Genomic DNA, 21,856 nt, shown 5'->3' on the forward strand with positions numbered 1-21,856 from the left:
GTAGCTGTCCAGTTTTCCCAGCACCATTTATTGAAAAGGCTGTGTTTGCCCCATTGTATATTCTCGCCTCCTTTGTCAAAAATAAGATATGCATAGGTACATGGGTTTATTTCTGGGCTTTCTATCTTTTTCCATTGGTCTATATTTCTGTTTTTGTGCCAGTACCATACTGTCTTGATGACTGTAGCTTTATACTATAATCTGAATTCAGGAAGATTGATTCCTCCAGCTCCATTCTTCTTTCTCAAGACTGCTTTGGCTATTTGGGGTCTTTTGTGTTTCCATATGAATTGTGAAATTCTTTGTTCTAGTTCTGTGAAAAATGCCCATTGGTAATTTGATAGTGATCACATTGAATCTGTAGATTGCATTTGGTAGTATAGTCATTTTCACAGTATCAATTCTTTCTACCCAGGAACATGGAATATCTCTCCATCTGTTTATGTCATCTTTGATATTTTTCAGTAGTATCTTATAATTTTCTGTGTACAGTTCTTTTGTCTCCTTAGGTAAGTTTATTCCTAGATATCTAATTCTTTTTGTTGCAATGGTGAATGGGATTGATTCCTTAATTTCTCTTTCTGATTTTTCATAGCTAGTATATAGAAATACAAGTGATATCTGTGAATTGATTTTGTATGCTGCAACTTTGCTAAACTCGCTGATTAGCTCTAGTAATTTTCTGATACTATCTTTAGGGTTTTCTATGTACAGAATCACGACATCTGTAAACAGAGCTTTACTTCTTCTATTCTGATCTGGGTTTCTTTTATTTTTCTTTTCTGATTGCTATAGCTAGGAGTTCCAGAACTTAGTTCAGTTCAGTTCAGTTGCTCAGTCATGTCCAACTCTTTGCGACCCCATAAACAGCACCACGCCAGGCCTCCCTGTCTATCACCAACACCCGGAGTCCACCCAAACCCATGTCCATTGAGTTGGCGATGCCATCCAACCATCTCATCCTCTGTTGTCCCCTTCTCCTCCTGCCCTCAATCTTTCCCAGCATCAGGGTCTTTTCCAATGAGTTAGCCCTTCACATCAGGTGGTCAAACTATTGGAGTTTTCAGCTTCAACATCAGTCCTTCCAATGAACACCCAGGACTGGTTTCCTTTAGGATTAATTGGTTTGATCTCCTTTCAGTCCAAGGGACTCTCAAGAATCTTCTCCAACACCACACTTCAAAAGCATCAATTCTTCGGTGCTCAACTTTCTTTATAGTCCAACTGTCACATCCATACATGATCACTGGAAAAACCATAGCCTTGACTAGATGGATCTTTGTTGACAAAGTAATGTCTCTGCTTTTTAATATGCTGTCTAGGTTGGTCATAACTTTTCTTCCAAGGAGTAAGCATCGTTTAATTTCATGGCTGCAATCACCATCTGCTGTGATTTTGGAGTCCAGAAAAAAAATTCAGCCACTGTTTCCGCTGTTTCCCCATCTGTTTGCCATGAAGTAATGAGACCGGATGCCATGATCTTTGTTTTCTGAATGTTGAGCTTTAAGCCAACTCTTTCACTCTCCTCTTTCACTTTCATCAAGAGGCTCTTTAGTTCTTCTTCACTTTCTGCCATAAGGGTGGTGTCATCTGCATATCTGAGGTTATTGATATTTCTCCTGGCAATCTTGATTCCAGCTTGTGCTTTTTCCAGCCCAGCGTTTCTCATGATGTACCCTGCATAGAAGTTAAATAATTACGGTGACAATATATAGCCTTGACATACTTCTTTTCCTACTTGGAACCAGTCTGTTGTTCCTTGTCCAGTTGTAACTGTTGCTTCCTGAACTGCATACAGATTTCTCGAGAGGCAGGTCAGGTGGTCTGGTATTCTCATCTCTTTCAGAATTTTCCACAGTTTATTGTGATCCAAACAGTCAGAGGCTTTGGCATAGTCAATAAAGCAGAAATAGATGTTTTTTTGGAACTCTCTTGTTTTTTTGATGATCCAACAGATGTTGGCAATTTGATCTTTGATTCCTCTGCCTTTTCTAAATACAGCTTGAACATCTTGAAGTTCACGATTCACGTATTGCTGAAGCCTGGCTTGGAGAATTATAAGCATTACTTGACTAGCGTGTGAGATGAGTGCAATTGTGTGGTAGTTTGAACTTTCTTTGGTATTGCGTTTCTTTAGGATTGGAATGAAAGCTGACCTTTTCTAGTCCTGTGGTCACTGCTGAGGTTTCCAAATTTGGTGGCATATTGAGTGCAGCACTTTCACAGCATTATCTTTCAGGATTTAAAATAGCTCAACTGGAATTCTATCACCTCCACTAGCTTTGTTCGTAGTGATGCTTTCTAAGGCCCACTTGACTTCACATTCCAGGATGTCTGGTTCTAGGTGAGTGATCACCCCATCGTGGTTATCTGGGTCGTGAAGATCTGTTTTGTATAGTTGTTCTGTGTATTCTTGCCACCTCTTCTTAATATCTTCTGCCTCTGTTAGGTCCATACCATTTCTGTCCCTTATCAAGCCCATCTTTGCATGAAATGTCCCCTTGGTATCTCTAATTTTCTTGAAGATATCTTTAGTCTTTTCCATTCTGTTATTTTCCTCTATTTCTTTGCTTTGATCGCTGAGGAAGGCTTTCTTATCTCTCCTTTCTATTCTTTGGAACTCTGCATTCAAAAGGATGTATCTTTTCTTTTCCCCTTTGCTTTTCACTTCCCTTCTATTCACAGATATTTGTAAGGCCTCCTCAGACAGCCATTTTGCTTTTTTGCATGTCTTTTTCTTGGTGATGGTCTTGATTCCTGTCTTCTGTACAGTGTCACAAACCTCCATCCATAGTTCATCAGGCACTCTGTCTGTCAGATCTAGTCCGTTAAGTATATTTCTCACTTCCACTGTATAGTCATAAGGGATTTGATTTAGGTCATACCTGAATGGTGTAGTGGTTTTCTCCACTTTCTTCAAATTCAGTTTATTCAACTATGTTGTATAATCGTGGCAAAAGTGTACACCCTTTTCTTGTCCCTGATCTTAGGGGGAATACTTTCAGTTTTTCACCATTGAGAATAATGTTTGCTGTAGGCTTATCATATATGGCCTTTACTATGTTGAGGTAGGTTCCTTCTGTGCCTGCTTTCTGGAGAGTTTTTATCATAAATGGGTGTTGAATTTTGTGAAGGCCTTTTTCTTCAACTGTTGAGATTATCATGTGGTTTTTATCTTTCAACTTGTTAATATGGTGTGTCACATTGATTTATTTGCATATATTCATGAATCCTTGCATCCCTGGAATAAACCCAACTTGATGATGGTCTGTGAGCTTTTTGATGTGTTTCTGAATTGTGTTTTCTAAATTTTGTTGAGGATTTTTGCATATGTTCGTCAGTGATATTGACCGCTAATTTTCTTTTTTGTGTTGTGTTTGTCTGGTTTTTGTATCAGGGTGATGGTGGCTGCATAGAATGAATTTGACAGTGTTCCTTCCTCTGCAATTTTTTGAAAGAATTTTAGAAGGATAGGCCTTAGGTCTTGTCTAAATGTTTCATAGAATTCTCCTGTGAAGCCATCTGGTCCTGGGCTTTTGTTTTTTGGGAGATTTTTTATCACAGCTTCAATTTCAGTGCTTGTAACTGGTTGTTCATAATTTCTATTTCTTCCTGGTTCAGTCTTGAAGATTTAACTTTTCTAAGAATTTGTCCTTTTTTTCCAGGTTATCTGTTTTGTTGCCAAAACAAAACAGATAGTTGTTCGTAATAGTCGCTTGTAATCCTTTGTATTTTTGCATTGTCTGTTGTAACCATTCCTTTTTCATTTCTAATTTTGTTGATTTGTTTCTTCTCTTTTTTTCTTGTTGAGTCTGGCTAAAGGTTTCGCAATTTTTTTATCTTCTCAAAGAATCAGCTTTTAGTTCTATTAATATTTACTATTGTTTCTTTCATTTCTTTTTCATTTATTTCTGCTTGGATTTTATGATTTCTTTCCTTCTACTAATTTTTGAATTTTTTTGTTCTCCTTTTTCCAGTTGTTTTAGATATAAAGTTAGGTTGTCTATTTGATGTTTTTTTGTTTCTTGAGGTAGGATTGTATTGCTATAAACTTCCCTCTTAGAACTGCTTTTGCTGCATCCCATAGGTTTTGAATTGTTGTGTTTTCATTGTCATTTGTTTCTAGAAATTTTTTGATTTCCCTTTTGATTTCTTCAGAAACCTGTTGATTATTTAGTAATGTGTTGTTTAATCTCCATGTGTTTGTTTCTTACAGTTTTTTTTCTTGCAGTTGATATCTAGTCTTATAGCATTATATTTCGAGAAGATGCTTGATATGATTTCAATTTTCCTAAATTTACTGAGGTTTGATTTGTGATCCAAGATGTGGTCTATCCTGGAGAATGTTCCATGTGCACTTGAGAAGAAGGTATATTCTTCTGCATTTGGATGGAATGTCTTGAAGATATCAGTGAGATCCATCTCATCTGTTATTTAAGACTTGTGTTTCGTTATTAATTTTGTGTTTTGATGATCTGTCCATTGGTGTGAGTGGGGTGTAAAGTCTTCTACTATTATTGTGTTACTGTCAACTTTTCCTTGTATGTCTGTTAGTGTTTGTCTTATGTATTGAGGCGCTCCTATGTTGGACTTCCCTTGTGGCTCAGCTGGTAAAGAATCTGCCTGCAATGCAGGAGACCTGGGTTCCATCCCTGGATTGGGAAGATCCCCTGGAGAAGGGAAAGGCTACCACTCCAGTATTCTGGCCTGGAAAACTACATGGACTACAGTCCATGGGGTCGCAAAGAGTCGGACATCACTGAGCGACTTTCACATCCCTATGTTGGGTGCATAGATATTTGTGATTGTTATGTTTTCCTTTTGGACTGATCCCTTGACCATTATGTAGTGTCCTTCCTTATCTTTATTTTAATGTCTATTTAGTCTGATATGAAGATTATTACTCCAGCTCTCTTTCGCTTCCCATTTGCATGGAATATATTTTTCCATCCTCTCACTTTCAGTTTATATGTCTCTTTGTTGGTGGTGTTGTTTAGATGAGGCGTCCTGCACAGGGTGCTACTGGTGGTTGGGTGATGCTGGATCTTATATTCAAGTGGTTTCCTTAGTGTGAGTTCTCACTATTTGATACTCCCTAGGGTTAGTTCTCAGAGAAGGCAATGGCACCCCACTCCAGTACTCTTGCCTGGAAAATCCCATGGATGGAGGAGCCTGGTAGGCTGCAGTCCATGGGGTCGCTATGAGTCGGATGCGACTGAGCGACTTCACTTTCACTTTTCACTTTTCACTTTCACACAATGGAGAAGGAAATGGCAACCCACTCCAGTGTTCTTGCCTGGAGAATCCCAGGGATGGGGGAGCCTGGTGGGCTGCCGTCCATTGGGTCTCACAGAATTGGACATGACTGAAGCGACTTAGTAGCAGCAGCAGCAGCAGGGGTAGTTCTCTGGTAATCTAGCGTCTTAGAGACAGTGCTCCCATTCCAAAGGCTCACGTCTTAATCTCTGGTCAGGAATGAAGATTCCACAAGTGGTTTATTATGGCATTTAGTGAGATTAAAGCAAATATCCGCAATGATAAACCAAAGATAAATCCCAGACAAATGGCAGCTACAAAATCAGGCAAATAATAATTAAAATAATGGAACACACACACACACACATATATGTACACCCTTGAGCAAAGTCAAAACAGTCCAAAAATAAAGTACATTAGATTGACCCGGTGAACAAGGAAATAAAAAATTATATTTCCCAGTTAAGAACAAAACTAAGTTAAACACAAACTGGAAAACAAAACTAAACCAAGGTGCCAAATGGAGAATAAAGCAATGAAAACAAACTAACATATATGTTGAAAGGAAAGGAAAGAATGGATATGCAAAATTCAACCTAGGTAGATGAGGAAGATTTATATACATCAAAGGTTAATCGCAAGGTGAAAGGAACAGTAGGAAAGGCAAACAAAGGAATAAATATAGAAAAAATATAATAGGTTTAAAAAAATTAAAATTATAAAAAAGAGGAAAAAAAAATACGGAAGACTAAAGAAAAAAGGAAAACTGCACAGAACTGCAGTATCCTAATGTAGAGGCAGAGCTTTATAACAACAGTCGAAAGTGTGACTGAATATACACATACTCTCATAAGCAAAATCGAAACAGTCCACCAAAAATAAAGTACAATAGATTGACCTGGGGAATGAAGGAAACCAAAATTTGTATGCACCAGAACAAAACGAACTGAAGCACAAACTGGAAAACAAAACTAAAGCAAGGTGCCAATTAAGGAATTAAAGCAATGAAAATAAAACTAACAAATATGTTGAGAGGAAAGAAGAGAAGAAAAGAAAAAAGGAATATACATGCCAAGTTAAGTAGAGGTAGATAAAGAAGGTTTATATATGGTAAAGATTAACTGGAAGGGGAAAAGAATTGTAGGAAAAGCAGACAATGGAACAAATAGAAAAAATAATAATAGGTTTAAAAAATTAAAAAAGAAGAAAAAAAAAGAGGATAACTCTACAGAACTGCAAAAGCCCAATGTAGAGGCAGAGGTTTATGACAACAATAAAAAATGTGACTGAGGAAAAAAAGCTCAAAGGCTTAATTGGATTTCTTAGTGCCAATAAAATCGACAGCTGCAGCAAGAGGGGGGAAAAAATCCAAAAGAATCTGCAGAACAAGTTAAAAAATAAGAATAATAAATGTTTCTTTTTTGAGTCACTGCTGTGAGAGTCCTTTCCCTTGTTGGGAGCCACAGTCCACCTTACCTCCCTAGGATGCCCTCTAACACTGTGCTGATCTCTGGACCTGCTGTGGGGGCAGCTCAGATTCTAATCTGGTCCTACTCCTGTGTGTTCTTGCCTCTAATGCCCACAGGTATCAGAGCTAGTGTGTTTTCTTTTGTGGGAGCTCTCAGTGGCCTTTTTTATTTTCCATAGACACAGAGTCTGCTTAGTTGATCACATGGATTTAATCTGCAGCTTGTGCAGCTGGTGGGGAGGTTTGGGTCTTCTTCCTTAACCACACTGCCCCTGGGTTTCAATTGTGGTTTTATTTCCACCTCTTCATGTGGGTTGTCTGCTGGGGTTTAGCTTCTGCGGCTGCCCTGGAGGGCTTGGGTTTACCCCTGTGAGGGCCAGGTGTGGAGGTGGTGCAGCTGCTTGGCGTCACAGGGGTTCTGGCAGCACCAGATACTCAGGGGGGTTGGCAGCTAGGGTAGCAGGAAATACATTTCTCTAGAAGGGTATGGCAACTAGTATAGGCCAGTATATTCCAGTATTCTTACCTGGAGAAAACCTGCTCTCTGACAGAGAAGCCTGGCAGGCCACAATCTATAGGGTTGCAAAGAGTCAGACACAACCAAAGCGACCCTGAGTGCATAGACATGAGGCTATTTTTGCCTGTGGTACCTCTGCCCCTGTGTGAGTTGAGAGCGAAGGTGTTGCAGCTGCCTGGCTTGTGGGGACCCTGGCGGTGCCAAGTATGCAGGGACATGGACTGCCTCTGCCGCAGGAGTTATGGCCCTAGCAGAGTCTTTTTTGAACCTCTTGTACCTGGTGATCAGAGAGCCTCTTTAGCCAGTCTTTCCCAGTAGCTCTTCCCGTTCAGGTACCTAGAGGGCTCCTTTGCCTGGGGTCCTTCTCTGTTGTTTGGCTTGTCAGGCACATAGAGGGGCCCCCCTGACTGTGGTCCTGCTCTGAAGATTGGCGCATCAGGCACTTAAAGGGGCACCCTGGGTGAGGTCCTTCTCTGTAGTTTGGTGCATCAATCACTGAAAGATGCACCCTGGCTGGGTCCTGCTCTGTAGTTCAGTGTCTCAGGCATTTGATGGACCGGCCTTTCTATTGCTCAGCTGCCTGAGCTAGCATGTGGGGGGAGAGAGGCTATGGTGATGGCTCCACTCCCTAGCATGACTCAGCAGTGTCGCCTTGCTTCCATGGCTGCCTGATTTTCCTCCATCAGCATTTTCCACCACGATCTCCTCCCTGACATCCCCTCAATCCGTCTCTCTGCAGTCAACAGCAACCCTCACCCTGGGATTGCTTCATAATTCCTTAACCCCAGCTCCCAGCTGCTGCCCCTTCCATGAGACCAGTGTTCCTGTCCGTGGTATGTATGGCGGCAAGGACTGTCTGATTCTCATTCCATGTTGGCTTCCACAGATCAGCTGTTTCGCTCTCAGCCTTAAATGTTCTCCTCTGACTCAGACAGTTGCCCCGCTGTGGGGATCGGACCCCCTGCTTCAGTCCCCCCACCCGCCGAGGGCAGGTCCAGTCCTGCTAACACTCCGGTTTCCCCCTAGTTCCTTCGTCCTGCCGAGTTTTGCGTGGGTCTGTACGCTCTTTCCCGCTGGTCAGGTCCTCCTGTCGCTCTGAGCTGGTGTTTCGTATGCACCCTGTGTCTGAAGATGTGCTCCTGATGTATCCGTGGAGAGAGGGGCTCCGCGTCCACCTCCTCCTCCCCAGTCTTGTTCTTCCTCTTTGCTGTTTCTCGTTACTGTTGTCCCCTCTTTATTGTCTTTGTCCTTATTTTTTCCTGCGTTTAACCAAAGTCACTCATTTTATACCTTTTTTTTTTTTTAAAGATAGTTCAGTGATTTTCTAGCCCACTAGAATAAAAATTTGATACTACATTTAATGTCAATATTGATGGTTTGACCAGAAAAGATGGCATCATGGAATATATGTAGTTGATCTTATTGATCTGTAGTCTGATTTTATTTGCTTTAGAACATGGTAATGTTTGGGAATTGGGCATTTAGAATGTAGGCAAATTCATGTGCTGTATTCAAGACACTAAAATATATTGTAGGAGATTCTCAAATTTATAGGAAACTGTTAAGTTCACTTTAAGGAATTTAGCTATATTAAATATTATAAATTATAGCACATTTATTGGTGCCCTTTCCTGTATTTATTTGTTAATGTTAGGGAGTCACAGAAGTAGTTTAGTTGATGGAGTCTTTTATTCCCCATCCCAAATTTGGTAGACTTTTACCACTGAAGACACATGTTTGAGAATTGGTGTAACTCTGTTTAATAGATTTCACTAGTATACATTATCCTGTTGTTGTTGTTACTGTATGACTAAGAGCATTACTAAGCTAAGAGTATATTTTAGTAAAAATTGACTAGTCACCAGTTGTGGCCCTAGGAAGTGATAGTCAATTAAATACAGCTTAGAACAGGTATGAAATTATTGACTCCGTTGCTGTGTTTTGAGTCCTTCCTCTCCAAAGTGCTGAAATGTATTTTAAAATTACTTAGTTGCATTAGTGGTTGGATTTGAGGCTTTTAACATGTTTTTCATCAATACCTCTGGGAGAAGAATAACCAAGACCTTTAAATGTATGGTGCATTTTGCATCACTATGTAATTATAAATATTATGATGAAATATTGAAATGATCATGAAAGACGATAAGCATTAAGCTTTTCTTTCAGCTGTTAAAGCTCACTAAAAGTTATATTGAGCTGTGGTTTGTGAAATTGTTTTGACTAACACCTTCTTTAATAATTGTCTCAGAAGTGGAGAAAAATGCTTTAGGAGAGCATGGATCTTCTTTTCAGTTTTCAGATTGTTGATGGTGTTTTAGTATGGAGAAAATTTGTTGGCTTTGACTAAAACCTGGGCTTATTTAAAAAAAAAAAAAATGTCCTTTTCTCATGGGCTGCAGGTTTTTTAACCTGAGTTCCTATCAGTATGTACTTACGTAGCTGGTGTGTCATCGTTTATTAAGTGTTAAATAATTTATAATTAGGAGTGGATTATAAACAAATTAAAATTCTGATATCTTTGAGAATTGTGAGGTTTTTATAACTACTCAAAGTGTAGATACGAATTTGTATTTTCACTTCATTTCTCATTTTGTCTAAATTTTTTCAGTTGTTGGAAAAGTTTTATTCCAGGTGAATAGATAGCCCTTCCTGCAAGTAAACTAATATAAGTTTATAGATGATATTTGGGAAAACAAGAATCCAAATGTATTAGCAGTCATAAATATGTTTCTGAGCTTTCGTAAGAAAAAATGAACTCTTCCAGTTCTATGTATATCCTCATGTCTAATTTATTTTTAATTTGAAAGGAAAAAAATAGTGTGACATACTTAATTTGAAGTCATAAGTTTTTTAAACGATAATTTTTTATGGTTATGCTAACTTTAACTGGTTTTCTCTCGGACCTAAACCATGCTGTTTGAAACCTTCGTGACCTTTGAATGAGACACTTTCTGCTTTTACATTAGAAGTAAATATCGATTTGTATTGCGTAAGTGTAAATAAAACGATGGTTACCTGTATACTGAAAATTTGCGTCTCTCCACTGTTACCTGTTTTTTTCATGTGGAGTTGGAGTTTTGTATGACTTATAAAAATCCCTACCTGTTGCAGTTTTAAATCAGACAAAATAGATTTGAGGAAAGTGATAGATACTTTTAAAAATAAATTGTCTGGTCTAGAGAATTATATATGGGGTAATCTCTTGCCTTTCTTCCTAATTCCTTTTTTTGTAGCATGAAGAGTAACTATTTTCTTTTCAGTATATTTAACTTCCTTTTTGAAATTTTTCTCTCAAGTAAATGATGTATAGGAAAATGCAGTTAATTTAAGACTTTACCTCCATATACTCTGGTGCTGTGTCAGATTTTCACGTGGCTTGCTGCGAGTGCTGTGTTGGGTGTAAGAGCTGAGGAGCGAGCATGTGTTTCTGTTCTTGACAGGAGCATCCCTTGAGGTGTCACCATCCCTTCTGATTCCCTGCTGTCTATCAGCAGACGTCACAGCCGTGTTTCCCTCATCCCCTCAAAGCCTCAACTACTTGTACATCTCTCTGTAACTTTCTGAGTTTTCCGAGGGCATGAGTTCCTCTGAGGCTGTTTTAAGTCCGCCTGCCATTTGATCTGCTGTCTGCTCCTCCTGCGCGTTACTAGCTTTAGGTCCACTCCTCGAGACTTGTGCCTCCCTGTGCTCATGCTTGGAAGTGAGGTGTGGGTTTCTGGGCCAGGGTCAAAAACTTACCGGCAGTTTCTGCTTTTTTCTCTCTTCTCCCTATTTCTGAGAAGAGTGGAGGGTCTGGCACATCTTCTTCTCTCAGAGATTTATTTCTTCTTGGGGTTTGGCTGCTCTCCTTTGCACTGTTTACTTAATTTTGCTGGAAATAAAAAGATTTTAAGTTAGGTGGGTATTAGATTTAAGTTAGATGTTTATCCTTCACTTGGTTTACCTCAGTGAAAGAAATATGTTTATTTTGTTGTTTCAGTTGGCTGGCAGTTGTGAATTTTAAGAGTATGTATTGTGGACTTACGAGCCACTAATTTGTAGGTGTTTGTAAGTTATTGAATCATAGAATAATGTAGCCTCAAGAATTTTTTAAAGAGGGTATCAAAGACCTAGAGATGTAGAGTGATCTTTCCGTGGACATAGCCTGTTAATGTCATAGTTGATTTGAGAGCATAAATCTCATGACTTCTTGTTCCTTAAGAACACATTACGTTTCCTGCTCTTTCCTCAACAACATGCTGCTTTATCTTCTTTCTTAGTCTTAGCCCATTACTGTCTTCAAATGTCTAAATGCCTTTATATCTACTTCTTATCCTGCTGTATATGTTCTGTGGGTATCTTCTTGCTTACACTTTTCATGAAGTAGAACTCTGTAACAAAATTATGGCAAACAGCCATTTCAGTTCTGAGAGCAAGCTCAAGTTTTTCAGAACTTAAAGTAATACAAAATTGGGGATAAAAATGAGAAAATAGATGAGAAAGGGTGAAGTTTAGAAAAATTAGAATTTGGCATAATATAGGATATGAAATTACGTAGTGTTAAAAACTCTTAAAGGTATTAGATTCAGAAAATGTGGACACTGGTCATGGTAACAGTGCTGTAACTGGCCATGGTAACAAGGTCCCAGGATGTCTTTTGTTTTGGCATTTATAGAAGAACAAAAAAAAAATTAGTTGAGTAATATTATGTAGGTGGACTGTAAAGCTCCTTAGTTTTCAGAAACAAAAGGATTATATATGTCTAGCTGTTTTTAAAAAACATGCACACATGCATGCATGCACGGGTATTTCTCAGATCTGGCTGTATTTCAGTTTATGTGGCCCCAGTCTTATTGGATTGATGCTTATTTTATATATGTTTTGAGATAGGGATTAAACATTTTTTTCCCTATATACTCTATTGGTTGATTTCTTTCTATGGCTTTTTAATGGGTAACTTACTCATAAAGAGTATATTAATAAATTTACACCATCATTTGCTAATTCATAGACTAGTGACTTTTGGTTTTCCATTTTAAAAGTGGTCTAGCCAAATTCATTGATTTTTCTTGTCTCTTTCTCAATCTTTAGTCATCAAATTTTGTAGGACATGTGCTGTTTATTAAGTTTATGGCACTCCTTAATTCCATCTTCCCCTCTTTTGTTTCTTAAGGAAACAAAACCAAAACCTTTGTCCTTGGTCTTCTTTGCTGCCTTCTTTCAAACTATTTCAGTTAAATTACTAGGATATAATGGTATAGAACTAGAAGGGCAAGATATATATAGGTAGGCTCATTTAGTTTATCTGGAATCTAATTGTTGCTGACTTGTTTTGTTTCCATTTTAATGTCAACTATTTATGTGTTCATGGGGCTGCTAGGTAGAAAGCATGTTTAACAAAACTTTTCCATGAGGATCCAAAGTATGTAATTGATATGGGTGATGTTTTTTGTATTTGTTGATTTAAAGAAATAACCTACTAAGTGAAATTTGTTCAGCTATTGTCTACTATTTTTTTTAGGAGTGGCAGAATTCTATTCAGAAGAATGCAGGCCTTGCTTTTATTGAACTTGTCAATGAAGGAAGGTAAACTATTTTATATCCATTTATATTTTACTTTAGAATCTTGTTCTTTTTTGCTATTTGAACTGATATTTTTGGTATTGATTTTACAGACAGTAATATAGTGAGTTAGATATTAATTATTATAAATACTTCAGTATTTAATCATTTTATTGTTCTCTTCATGGTTATGTGCTTCATGGTAACATCTGTTCTTTATTTTTCAATAAGGAAGGCTAAGTTTGGCAAAAGTAAACTGATGATTTTATTAACAGATATAAGGAAAACATATTTTTCAGACTTTCTTAAATTCTGTTATATTTTACAGCAATAATAAGACTGCTGCTGCTGCTGCTAAGTCGCTTCAGTCGTGTCTGACTGTGCGACCCCATAGACGGCAGCCCACCAGGCTCTGCCGTCCCTGGGATTCTCCAGGCAAGAACACTGGAGTGGGTTGCCATTTTCTTCTACAATTCATGAAAGTGAAAAGTGAAAGTGAAGTCGCTCAGTCGTGTCCGACTCTTAGCGACCTCATGGACTGCAGCCTACCAGGCTCCTCCATCCATGGGATTTTCCAGGCAATAGTACTGGAGTGGGTTGCCATTGCCTTCTCCATAATAAGACTAACATGTCTATATTATCTCATGTCATGGCCTGGGTATAAGGGAAGAAGAATTCAAGGAAAGAAAATTCAGTAATAAGAAAGAAAAATGAAGTACAGATATAAAAAGAAAGATACAAGGGTGAAAATAGATTTAAGAAAGTGAGAAAATTAAAAGGTGAAAATGAAGAAACGATGAGTGGACTACTCTGTGTCAGTTTTGTGGCATCTGATTTTGGATTATACAGTCAATGGAATTCTCCAGGCCAGAACCCAGGTCTCCCGCATTGCAGGCTGATTCTTTACCAGCTGAGCCACCGGGGAAGCCCGGTTTTAGATTAGTTGAACCAAAGACCCAGAGTATAGATTAAAAGGTGTGATTGACTGCTATTGGAAATAGCATTCTGAACATAATTATTGTTTGTGCATGTTTCCTTATAGTGTTCTGGCTAATACTGAGAAACTGACACCATCACTTACAGGAAAATTTTGAAATAGTAGCTAGGAATTCAGCCTCTGTCTCGTTAATGTTATAAAAAAGGGAACTGTTCCTTTTCTGGGCTGAGGTGACCTCTAAAAATGGTGCACTATTCACTTGACCCAGAAAACCCCACAGAATCATGCAAATTAAGAGGTTCATATCTTCGTGTTCATTTTAAGAACACTCGTGAAACTGCCCAGGCCATAAAGGGTAAGCATATCCGAAAAGCCACCAAGTATCTGAAGGGCACCACTTTATAGAAGCAGTGTGTGCCATTCCACCCTTGCAGCGGTGGAGTTGGTAGGTGTGCGCAGGACAGACAGGGGGGCTGGATGCAGGGTCGGAGGCTCAAAAAGTGTGCTGAATTTTTACTGCACGTGCTCAAAAATGCAGAGAGTAATGCTGAGCTTAAGGGCTTAGATATAGATTCTCTGGTCATTGAGCACATATGGGTGAACAAAGCCCCCAAGATGCTGCTCAGGACTTACAGAGCTCATGGTCATATCAATCCCTACATGAGCTCTCCTTGCCACATGGAGATGATCTTTACTGAAAAAGAACAGATTGTTCCTAAACCAGAAGAGGAGATGGCACAGAAGGAAAGATATCCCAGAAGAAACTGAAGAAACAAAAACTTATGGCCCGTGAATAAATGTCGCAAAAATAAATGCAAGTAAAAGAAAGAAAAAGAACTGTTTGTTTTGTATTAAGTGCTACTAAGATTATTCTACTTATCAAATTATAGGTGCTCACAGATTAGTACTGAATACAGATAAATAAACCTGCAACCATGTGCTAAATTATGTGCTAGAAGGTAGGAATGAGAATAAAGGGAAAGATTTCACAATTTAATATTGAAGGGTTAGGTAAAACCTCCTAGGAAACATGATTCCTGAGATGTATTTCCAAGGATGAGTTGTGTTAGTAAAATAGACTTTGAAAAAGTGGGGATTATGGGTAAGTTGGAGAGGACACGTGTGAAAATCATTCTTAATAGAGGGAATATAATATCTGAAGATGCTGTGATGTGGGATGCTGTGTGTGGTTGTGTGAATTGTGAGTTGTGTGTGAGTTGGTCATCTGGATCATAAAAGATCTAATGTGTATTTGAACTTTTATCTAAAGGCAGTGGGAAGCTTTGAAAGATTTTTAGAAAAGAAGTATGATTGTAATACTTGGATTTTGAAAAAATAACTAGCAGTGATCTGAGGACGGGTTGAAGGAGAGGAGACCTGATTGAAATGAGGAGCAGTAACAAAACTATTACAGTGATCTATGTGAGAAGCAGAACTAATTGTAGTCTGGAGTCTGGCAAGTGTTGGGAAATCAATAATATTTCTCAATGGGTGAATGGACTAATTTAGTCTCACTTTTAGCAAAAATTTCAAAGTGCTTACTCACCAAGAAAAAAAGCTCTTTGGCTGAATTTCAACACCGAGGTATTACATGCTTTAATAGCGTATATATGTAAAAAGAGACAGTGAGTGCTATTGATCGAATATGTATTTACTCTACTTAATGCAAAACACTGATTAACACCAGTTTTTTTTTTTTTAAAGAAAACTTGTTATAAAAGTCAATTTTGTTTAGGTTCTACTAAGTGTAAATGCCCTCAATTATGCAAGTTACTGTTACATTTAATAGATAAGGCAGAATAGCCTTGTGATTAATAGTATTAGCCTTAAAGTTAGTTTTGGGTTCAAGTGCCAGCTTTGATATTTGGGAAGTACTGTTCTGTGAGCCTCTGTTTCCTCATCTATTCATTCAGCCAGTATTTATTATGCACTGACTGTGTATCGTAATTGTCCTTGATTGTTGGGATACAACAATAAACAAAGCAGCTAAAGATTCTTTTTTGTGTGTGTAGATCTTACTTTTGAACAGTCACTGACAAGCTATAAACAATAAACAAAATAAGTAATGGATTATATGACACATGAAAGGCGGTAAGTTCTTTGGAAAAAGATAATGTTAAGTAGGTTGAGGGAAATTTTTGAATGAAATATAAAGGGTTTAGTTTGTAGCTTAAAGATTGGTTATATTATAGATCATCAAGAAAGTGACATTTTTGCGAGCCCCGATTGAAGGAAGTGAAGGAGTTAATCATAGGAGCATGTACGGGAAAACCAGTAGCAGTAGAAGAGGTGAAATGTAGGAGCATTATGGATATATTTTGAAGACAGAGCCAGTAGGATGTTTCAGTACTAATGGATCAGATGTGGGTTGTGAGAGAAAACTGGGAGTCCAGTATTACTCTTAACATTTTTGGCTTCTGCAGCTGAAAAGATGGTGTTTCTGTCAACCAGGATGGTAAAATCTATTAATAAAGCAGTTATTGGGGGACAACAAGAGTTCAGTTTTGGCAATACTGATTTTTAGATCTCTAGTAGATATCAAGGAGGGCTTCTCAGGTGATGCTAAGGGTAAAGCCCAACCTGCCAATGCAGGAGCCATAAGAGACATGGGTTCAGTCCTTGGGTTGGGGATGATCCCCTGGAGGAGGGCATGGTAACCCACTCCAGTATTCTTGCCTAAACCCACTCCAGTATTCTTGCCTGGAGAATTCCATGGACAGAGGAGCCTGGCAGGCTACAGTCCATAGGGTTGCAAAGTGTCGGACATGACTGAATTGACTTTTCATGCACACAAACATCCAGGTAGAGATATTAAATGTGAAGTGAAAGTCACTCAGTTGTGTCCAACTCTTTGTGACCCCATAAACTGTAGTCCACCAGGCTCCTCTGACTATGGAATTATCCAGGCAAGAATACTGGAGTGGGTTGCAGTTCCTTCTCCAGGGGAGAGATACTAAATAGACAGTTGCTAATTATTTCTCCAGATTAGAGACCTGAATTTGGTCTCTAATCTATATGTCATAAGCATATAGGTGATATTTAATGTCTTGAGACTAGATGAAATCATTAAGGTGGTAAGGTGATGACAGATTTGACCGTAGGTTCAGAAGTTGCTTCTGATTTGGATAGGAGCGGTTTTGGGAGAGTGGAAAAAAGCCTATTTGCAGTGAATTTAGAAAAGAGGATGAGAGAAGAGGAATTATTAGAATGTGTATAAACAATTCTTTAGAGGAATTTTGTTACAGAGCGGAGAAAAAAAATGGAGTGGGAGGGAATAGAGTCAAAGGAAATAGGATTTTGGAAAAATGAGAGCAAAAGAACAGTATTATGGTAAAAAGTGGGGAAATCAATGTAGAAGAGATAGGTGAGAATTTCTGGAGTGATTTTTAAAAGTAGGTTAGAGAGTGGGTGAATGTGTGTACAAATGGTGGGTCATTTATAGTAATATGGGAAGATGTTTCATGTAGTTGCAGAGTCTGGGAGGTAAATATGGAAGTAGAATGAGAGGCTTAAATGGGTTTAGGTTTTGTCAAGTGAATATGGGGGTGAGAAGGACAAGGGAGTCAAACTCTTATACAAGAGAGTGATTATGATCATTGGCCACAGGATTGTAATTGTTAAGGTAGGCCTGGAGAGTGCCTATAAAGAAAATGATTGGATGGATATATTGAACTCTAAGGACTGTTAGAGTTGTGATAGTAGAGTGACTGAGCTCTGAACATGAGAGGTAGTAGTGAAGAGAGGGGTCAGATATACCAAGGCCATTCAGTTGTTGGAAATGCTGTGCTCTGGCATGTGGCCATGTGATAAATGGCTGAGGTAGGGTGGGAGACAAGACTGGAGGAGGAGAGGCGGTTCAGGGAATGTCAGATGGGGATCTTGGTAAGCTTTAAATCTTATTTTTGTAGACTGTATCACTTACCATCCCTCATCGGTGGTGCCTATCAGTTCAGTTCAGTTCAGTCACTCAGTCATGTCTGACTCGTTGCGACCCCATGGACTGCAGCACGCCAGGCCTCCCTGTCCATCACCAACTCCCAGAGCTTGCTCAAACTCGTGTCTATAGAGTCAGTGATACCATCCAACCATCTCCTCCTCTGTCATCCCTTTCTCCATACCCCAAATGTTTCCTATTTATTTCTCATTGATTTTAGTTTTTGCTTCACTGTCATTTTCTCCAACACTATTCTTAAAATAATTCCTGGTGCTTTTACCCACATTGTAGCATGTATCAGAATTTTGTTTTTTTGTATTGATTGATTAATGGTATTCTGATATATGGATATACCACATTTTGTTTATCCCTTCAATGAACATTTGGATTACTTTCTGTTTTGGCTGTTACAAATAACACTTCTGTGTGAGTTTTTGTACGAGGCTTTGCATGGACATACACTTTCATTTCTCTTGGGTAGATATCTGGGAATACAGTTGCTGAGTGGAATGAGAAGTCTGTGTTTAATTTTTTAAGTAACTGCTAAGCTGTTTTCCTAGTTAGCCTGGTGGGTATCTTACACTGTTTTTTGTTTGCATTTCCCTAATGGCTAATGCTGTTGAGTGTTTTGTCAAGTGCCACCTTTGGGAAAATGTGCGTTTTTGCCCTTTTAAAAATTTTGTTGTGTGACTTTTAATTTTTAAACAGTAGCTTATATTTTTCTAGATGCAGCATTTTGTCATATACATGATTTGCAACATTTTCTCAATCTGTGACTTGTCCTTTATTTGTGCTGAAGATCAAAAGTTTAAAATTTTGACAAAGTATCATTTACCAATTTTTTTCTTTTATGGATTATGATTTGTTGGCAAATTTAAGACATTTTAGGTTAAAACAAGTAGTAGGGTTTTCTTTTTTTTTTTTATCTTTTGAAATTTTGTAGTTTTAGCCTCTACATTTAGATCTGTGATTCATTTTGAGTTAAGGTTTTTGTATGCTGTGTTTGGTCGCTGAGTCGTGTTCCACTCTTTGGGACCCCATGGACTGTAGCCCGCCAGGCTCTTCTGTTAATGGGATTTCTCAGGCAAAAATACTGGAGTGGGTTGCCATGCCCTCCTCTAGGGGATCTTCCCAACCCAGGGATTGAACCACCCTCTCTGTATCTCCAGCATTGGCAGGTAGATTCTTTACCACTGAACCACCAGTTAAACCCACTGTTTTTGTAGTGTGTGAGATCCAAGTATAAGTCCAGTTGTTTTGGGTTTTCTACCTAAATGATCCTGTTATCTCTGATCAGAGACATTCTTACCTCTTTCTTACCAATCTGTATACTTTGTTTCCTTTTCTTGTCTCCTTTCTTCTGGTAGAATATTGAAGAGGAGTGGTGAGAGGGGCATCATCCTTGGCTTTGTACTGGTCTTAATGGGAAAGTTTCTAGTTTCTTACTGTTAAATTTGATGTTAGCTTTTGGTAGATATTCTTTATCAAGTTGAGGACGTTTTCTTCTATTCTTAGTTTATGAGAGATATCATGATCATGAGAGATATTTATCATGAATAGGCATTTGATTCTGTCGAGTGCTTTTTTGGTGTCTATTGATATGACCATTTGATGTTTCTTTTTAGCTTGTTTATGTATAATGGATTATGTTGATGACTCTGGAATGTTGAACTGACTCTGCATACCTGGGATAATTTGTGCTTTGTTGTGCTATGCAATTCTTTTTATGGTTGTTGAATTCAGTTTTGTTTGTTGACTTGAAAGTTACTCGCTTGGGCTTAATTTGCAGAATTGATCTCTTATGGTATGGTAATTTAATGTTGCTGCTTAGCTGTTTTCGAATTCTTCTTGGGTCACACCTTTTTCTCCATCGCTTTGAGGTTAATGAATGATTGGTCAAACCCTTGCTGAAACCTGTGACCGTGTATGGCTGGTAGATCTGTGTTTGGTTTGATGAACACATTTAAATTTGCAGTTGTTTTCATCTCTAGCTTTTACTTCCTGTTGATCTTTGTCGAGTCTGTGTTGTATGTGTGCTTAATGGCTCAGAGAGCCATGTGTGAAATTCTTATTTTGCTAATTCATTTTCAGGGTATCCCTCTCTTAATTTCTGGTCTCTCATTCTAACTTTAAATGTAATCTCATTCTAGGAGAGGTGTCGGGTTTTCTGGTTTTCAGCTTGACATGCAATATCTTTATTTTCTGTCCTCCCTTCCAAATCAAGTCAGCCATCTCTGGAGGTGAAGTTGCTGGTTTCATAAGGAGCCATAAACGGATGAAACTTTTACATGCATGGTGTTTGGGTGGGACATTTCCGGAAAAGATTGCTGCAGACTCCGTTTGTTCTTACTCAGTGTTTAGCACATTTCTGTGAATAAAATTTTTCTGAATTTTGTTGTTTGCTTTTGTCAGTCTTCAGAACCCTGAATTGATTATCTTTTTCAGTTCTGGGCTGTTTTTCTAGGAAATGATTGGTTGGCCTCTTTATTTCACCATAGCTGGGAGGTTGGCCCCTAGATCTTTACATGTCTGGTTCATTCTGATTTAAGTCCTAGTTCAAGTGTTGCCTTTTCAGAAGTCCTCCCTGAATCCTGTTACCCAGGTTACTTTTATCTCATTTCTAAAAAATTTCCTGCCGATATCTTTTACCGTCTTCCCAGGTTTGTTTTTGTTGTCTCTCTTCCTGTCCAGTGCTTGCTGAGGACAGGCCCTCTGTGTCTTACTTATTGTTTTATTCTTGGCTGCTAGGGAAGTGCCTAGCAAATCCAGTGAGTATTTGTGTTTAATCGATAAGATACTATAAGAACACTTAGTTTTTATTTCAGTTACTGCCATTTTTCATGTAAATGTCATTATTTCTTAAACAGAAATTTGGTGTATGCAGATAATCTTGACAATAGTCAAGTGATATTTCTTTGAATATTAACTCCAAGAGAAAAGAAAATACATAGACAATATAATAAATATTTTACACTAAACTTTTTTATCTGTCTTGTAAAGAAATGAGTTTTATGTTACTCTCAAATATTTTACCCAGAATAACTCATACTTATTGTTTCTTATTGAGGAAGCAATTATTTGAAAAACTTATTTGTTTTTATACCACATGTGATTATAGGTTGTATAATACCTTTCCTGTTTCCTTATGCCTCTCTTACTCTGGATTTGTTTGCCTCCAGGTTAAACCGTCTTCTTTACCTCTGTGCTTTGCCTGTAGGGATCCCTTAGCTTTTGTCTTTCAAGCAAATGTTAGAAATAAACATCGGTATAAAGAGAACTTTCTTTACTGAAATGAAAGTGCTATTTGATATTTTTATTCTCTCTTTCTTTAAGGGTAGAATGTATTGTAAAGGAATAATTTAGAGATTTATTTTCTGAAATCAGTGGGCTGACTTTCTTTTTATAAATATTCAGTGCATTGAGATTAAATGAGTTTATGTAGCAGTGGATGTATTTGTGTAGCAGTATTCAGCTGCTGGACTTAATCCCAGGGGCAAGAAGAATAAGTAATAAGGGTTTTCTTTTCACTGCAGAGACTGACCTTTTTTTTTCTTTTTCTTTTTATGTAAGTCTGACCTGCTTTGATCTCATTTATAGAGTAGCTGCTATAAATTTTGGCCTTGATTAATGTTTTATTAGTGTAAATAACATGTAGACCTTTATAGACTGAGACTACAGCATGGGATTTATCGGACTTGATGGGTATCATTAACAAATCAATTACTTAGGTCAGACATAAGTAATTGTTGTTTGGTAGAAATGTTTCTCTTAACTTACCTGTTTAATTGATTAGATACTTTCTTTCTAAATACACTGTTTTGATAGTTTTAAGTTGAATTATTTATCTTTTTCTTGTAAATAGCAATCCATTTTAAACCCATTTTTTGTAATCACTGACATAATCAAGTAGTATTTCTTTGACAGTTTTTACCAAGACAGAGTAAAATATATTAACATATAACGAAAGATTTAAGTTTAAAAAAAGTAAATTTCCACATTTTGTAAGAACTTTATGCTATTTCTGAATCATAATTGTATGGTGTTTTGTGATGCATTGAACCATTATCATCACTATCACCTCAGTTAACTTTTCGAATATGTAAATCACTGATCTAAAAGTGTTTTATTCATTCTGAAAAACCTTCTTTTAGAGTGTTTCGTGATTCTGTGGCACCACATTAGTAGGAAACCAGAAAGTCTATT

The 21,856-nt window shown here is 37.9% G+C and overlaps 1 protein-coding gene across 7 annotated transcripts in view; it reads left to right on the top strand.

Annotated features, from left to right (window-relative positions):
* Positions 1 to 21,856, top strand: part of LRBA (LPS responsive beige-like anchor protein) — a 757,395-nt gene that overhangs the window by 251,148 nt on the left and 484,391 nt on the right. For all 7 annotated transcript variants that reach the window (XM_024977540.2, XM_024977539.2, XM_024977542.2 and 4 more), the window contains exon 35: positions 12,742 to 12,806. In XM_024977540.2, coding sequence (XP_024833308.1) covers positions 12,742 to 12,806 — 65 coding nt within the window. The remainder of the gene's footprint in view (positions 1 to 12,741; positions 12,807 to 21,856) is intronic.

This window comes from Bos taurus, chromosome 17 (assembly GCF_002263795.3).
Source record: "Bos taurus isolate L1 Dominette 01449 registration number 42190680 breed Hereford chromosome 17, ARS-UCD2.0, whole genome shotgun sequence".
NCBI classification, from domain to species: Eukaryota; Metazoa; Chordata; class Mammalia; order Artiodactyla; family Bovidae; genus Bos; species Bos taurus.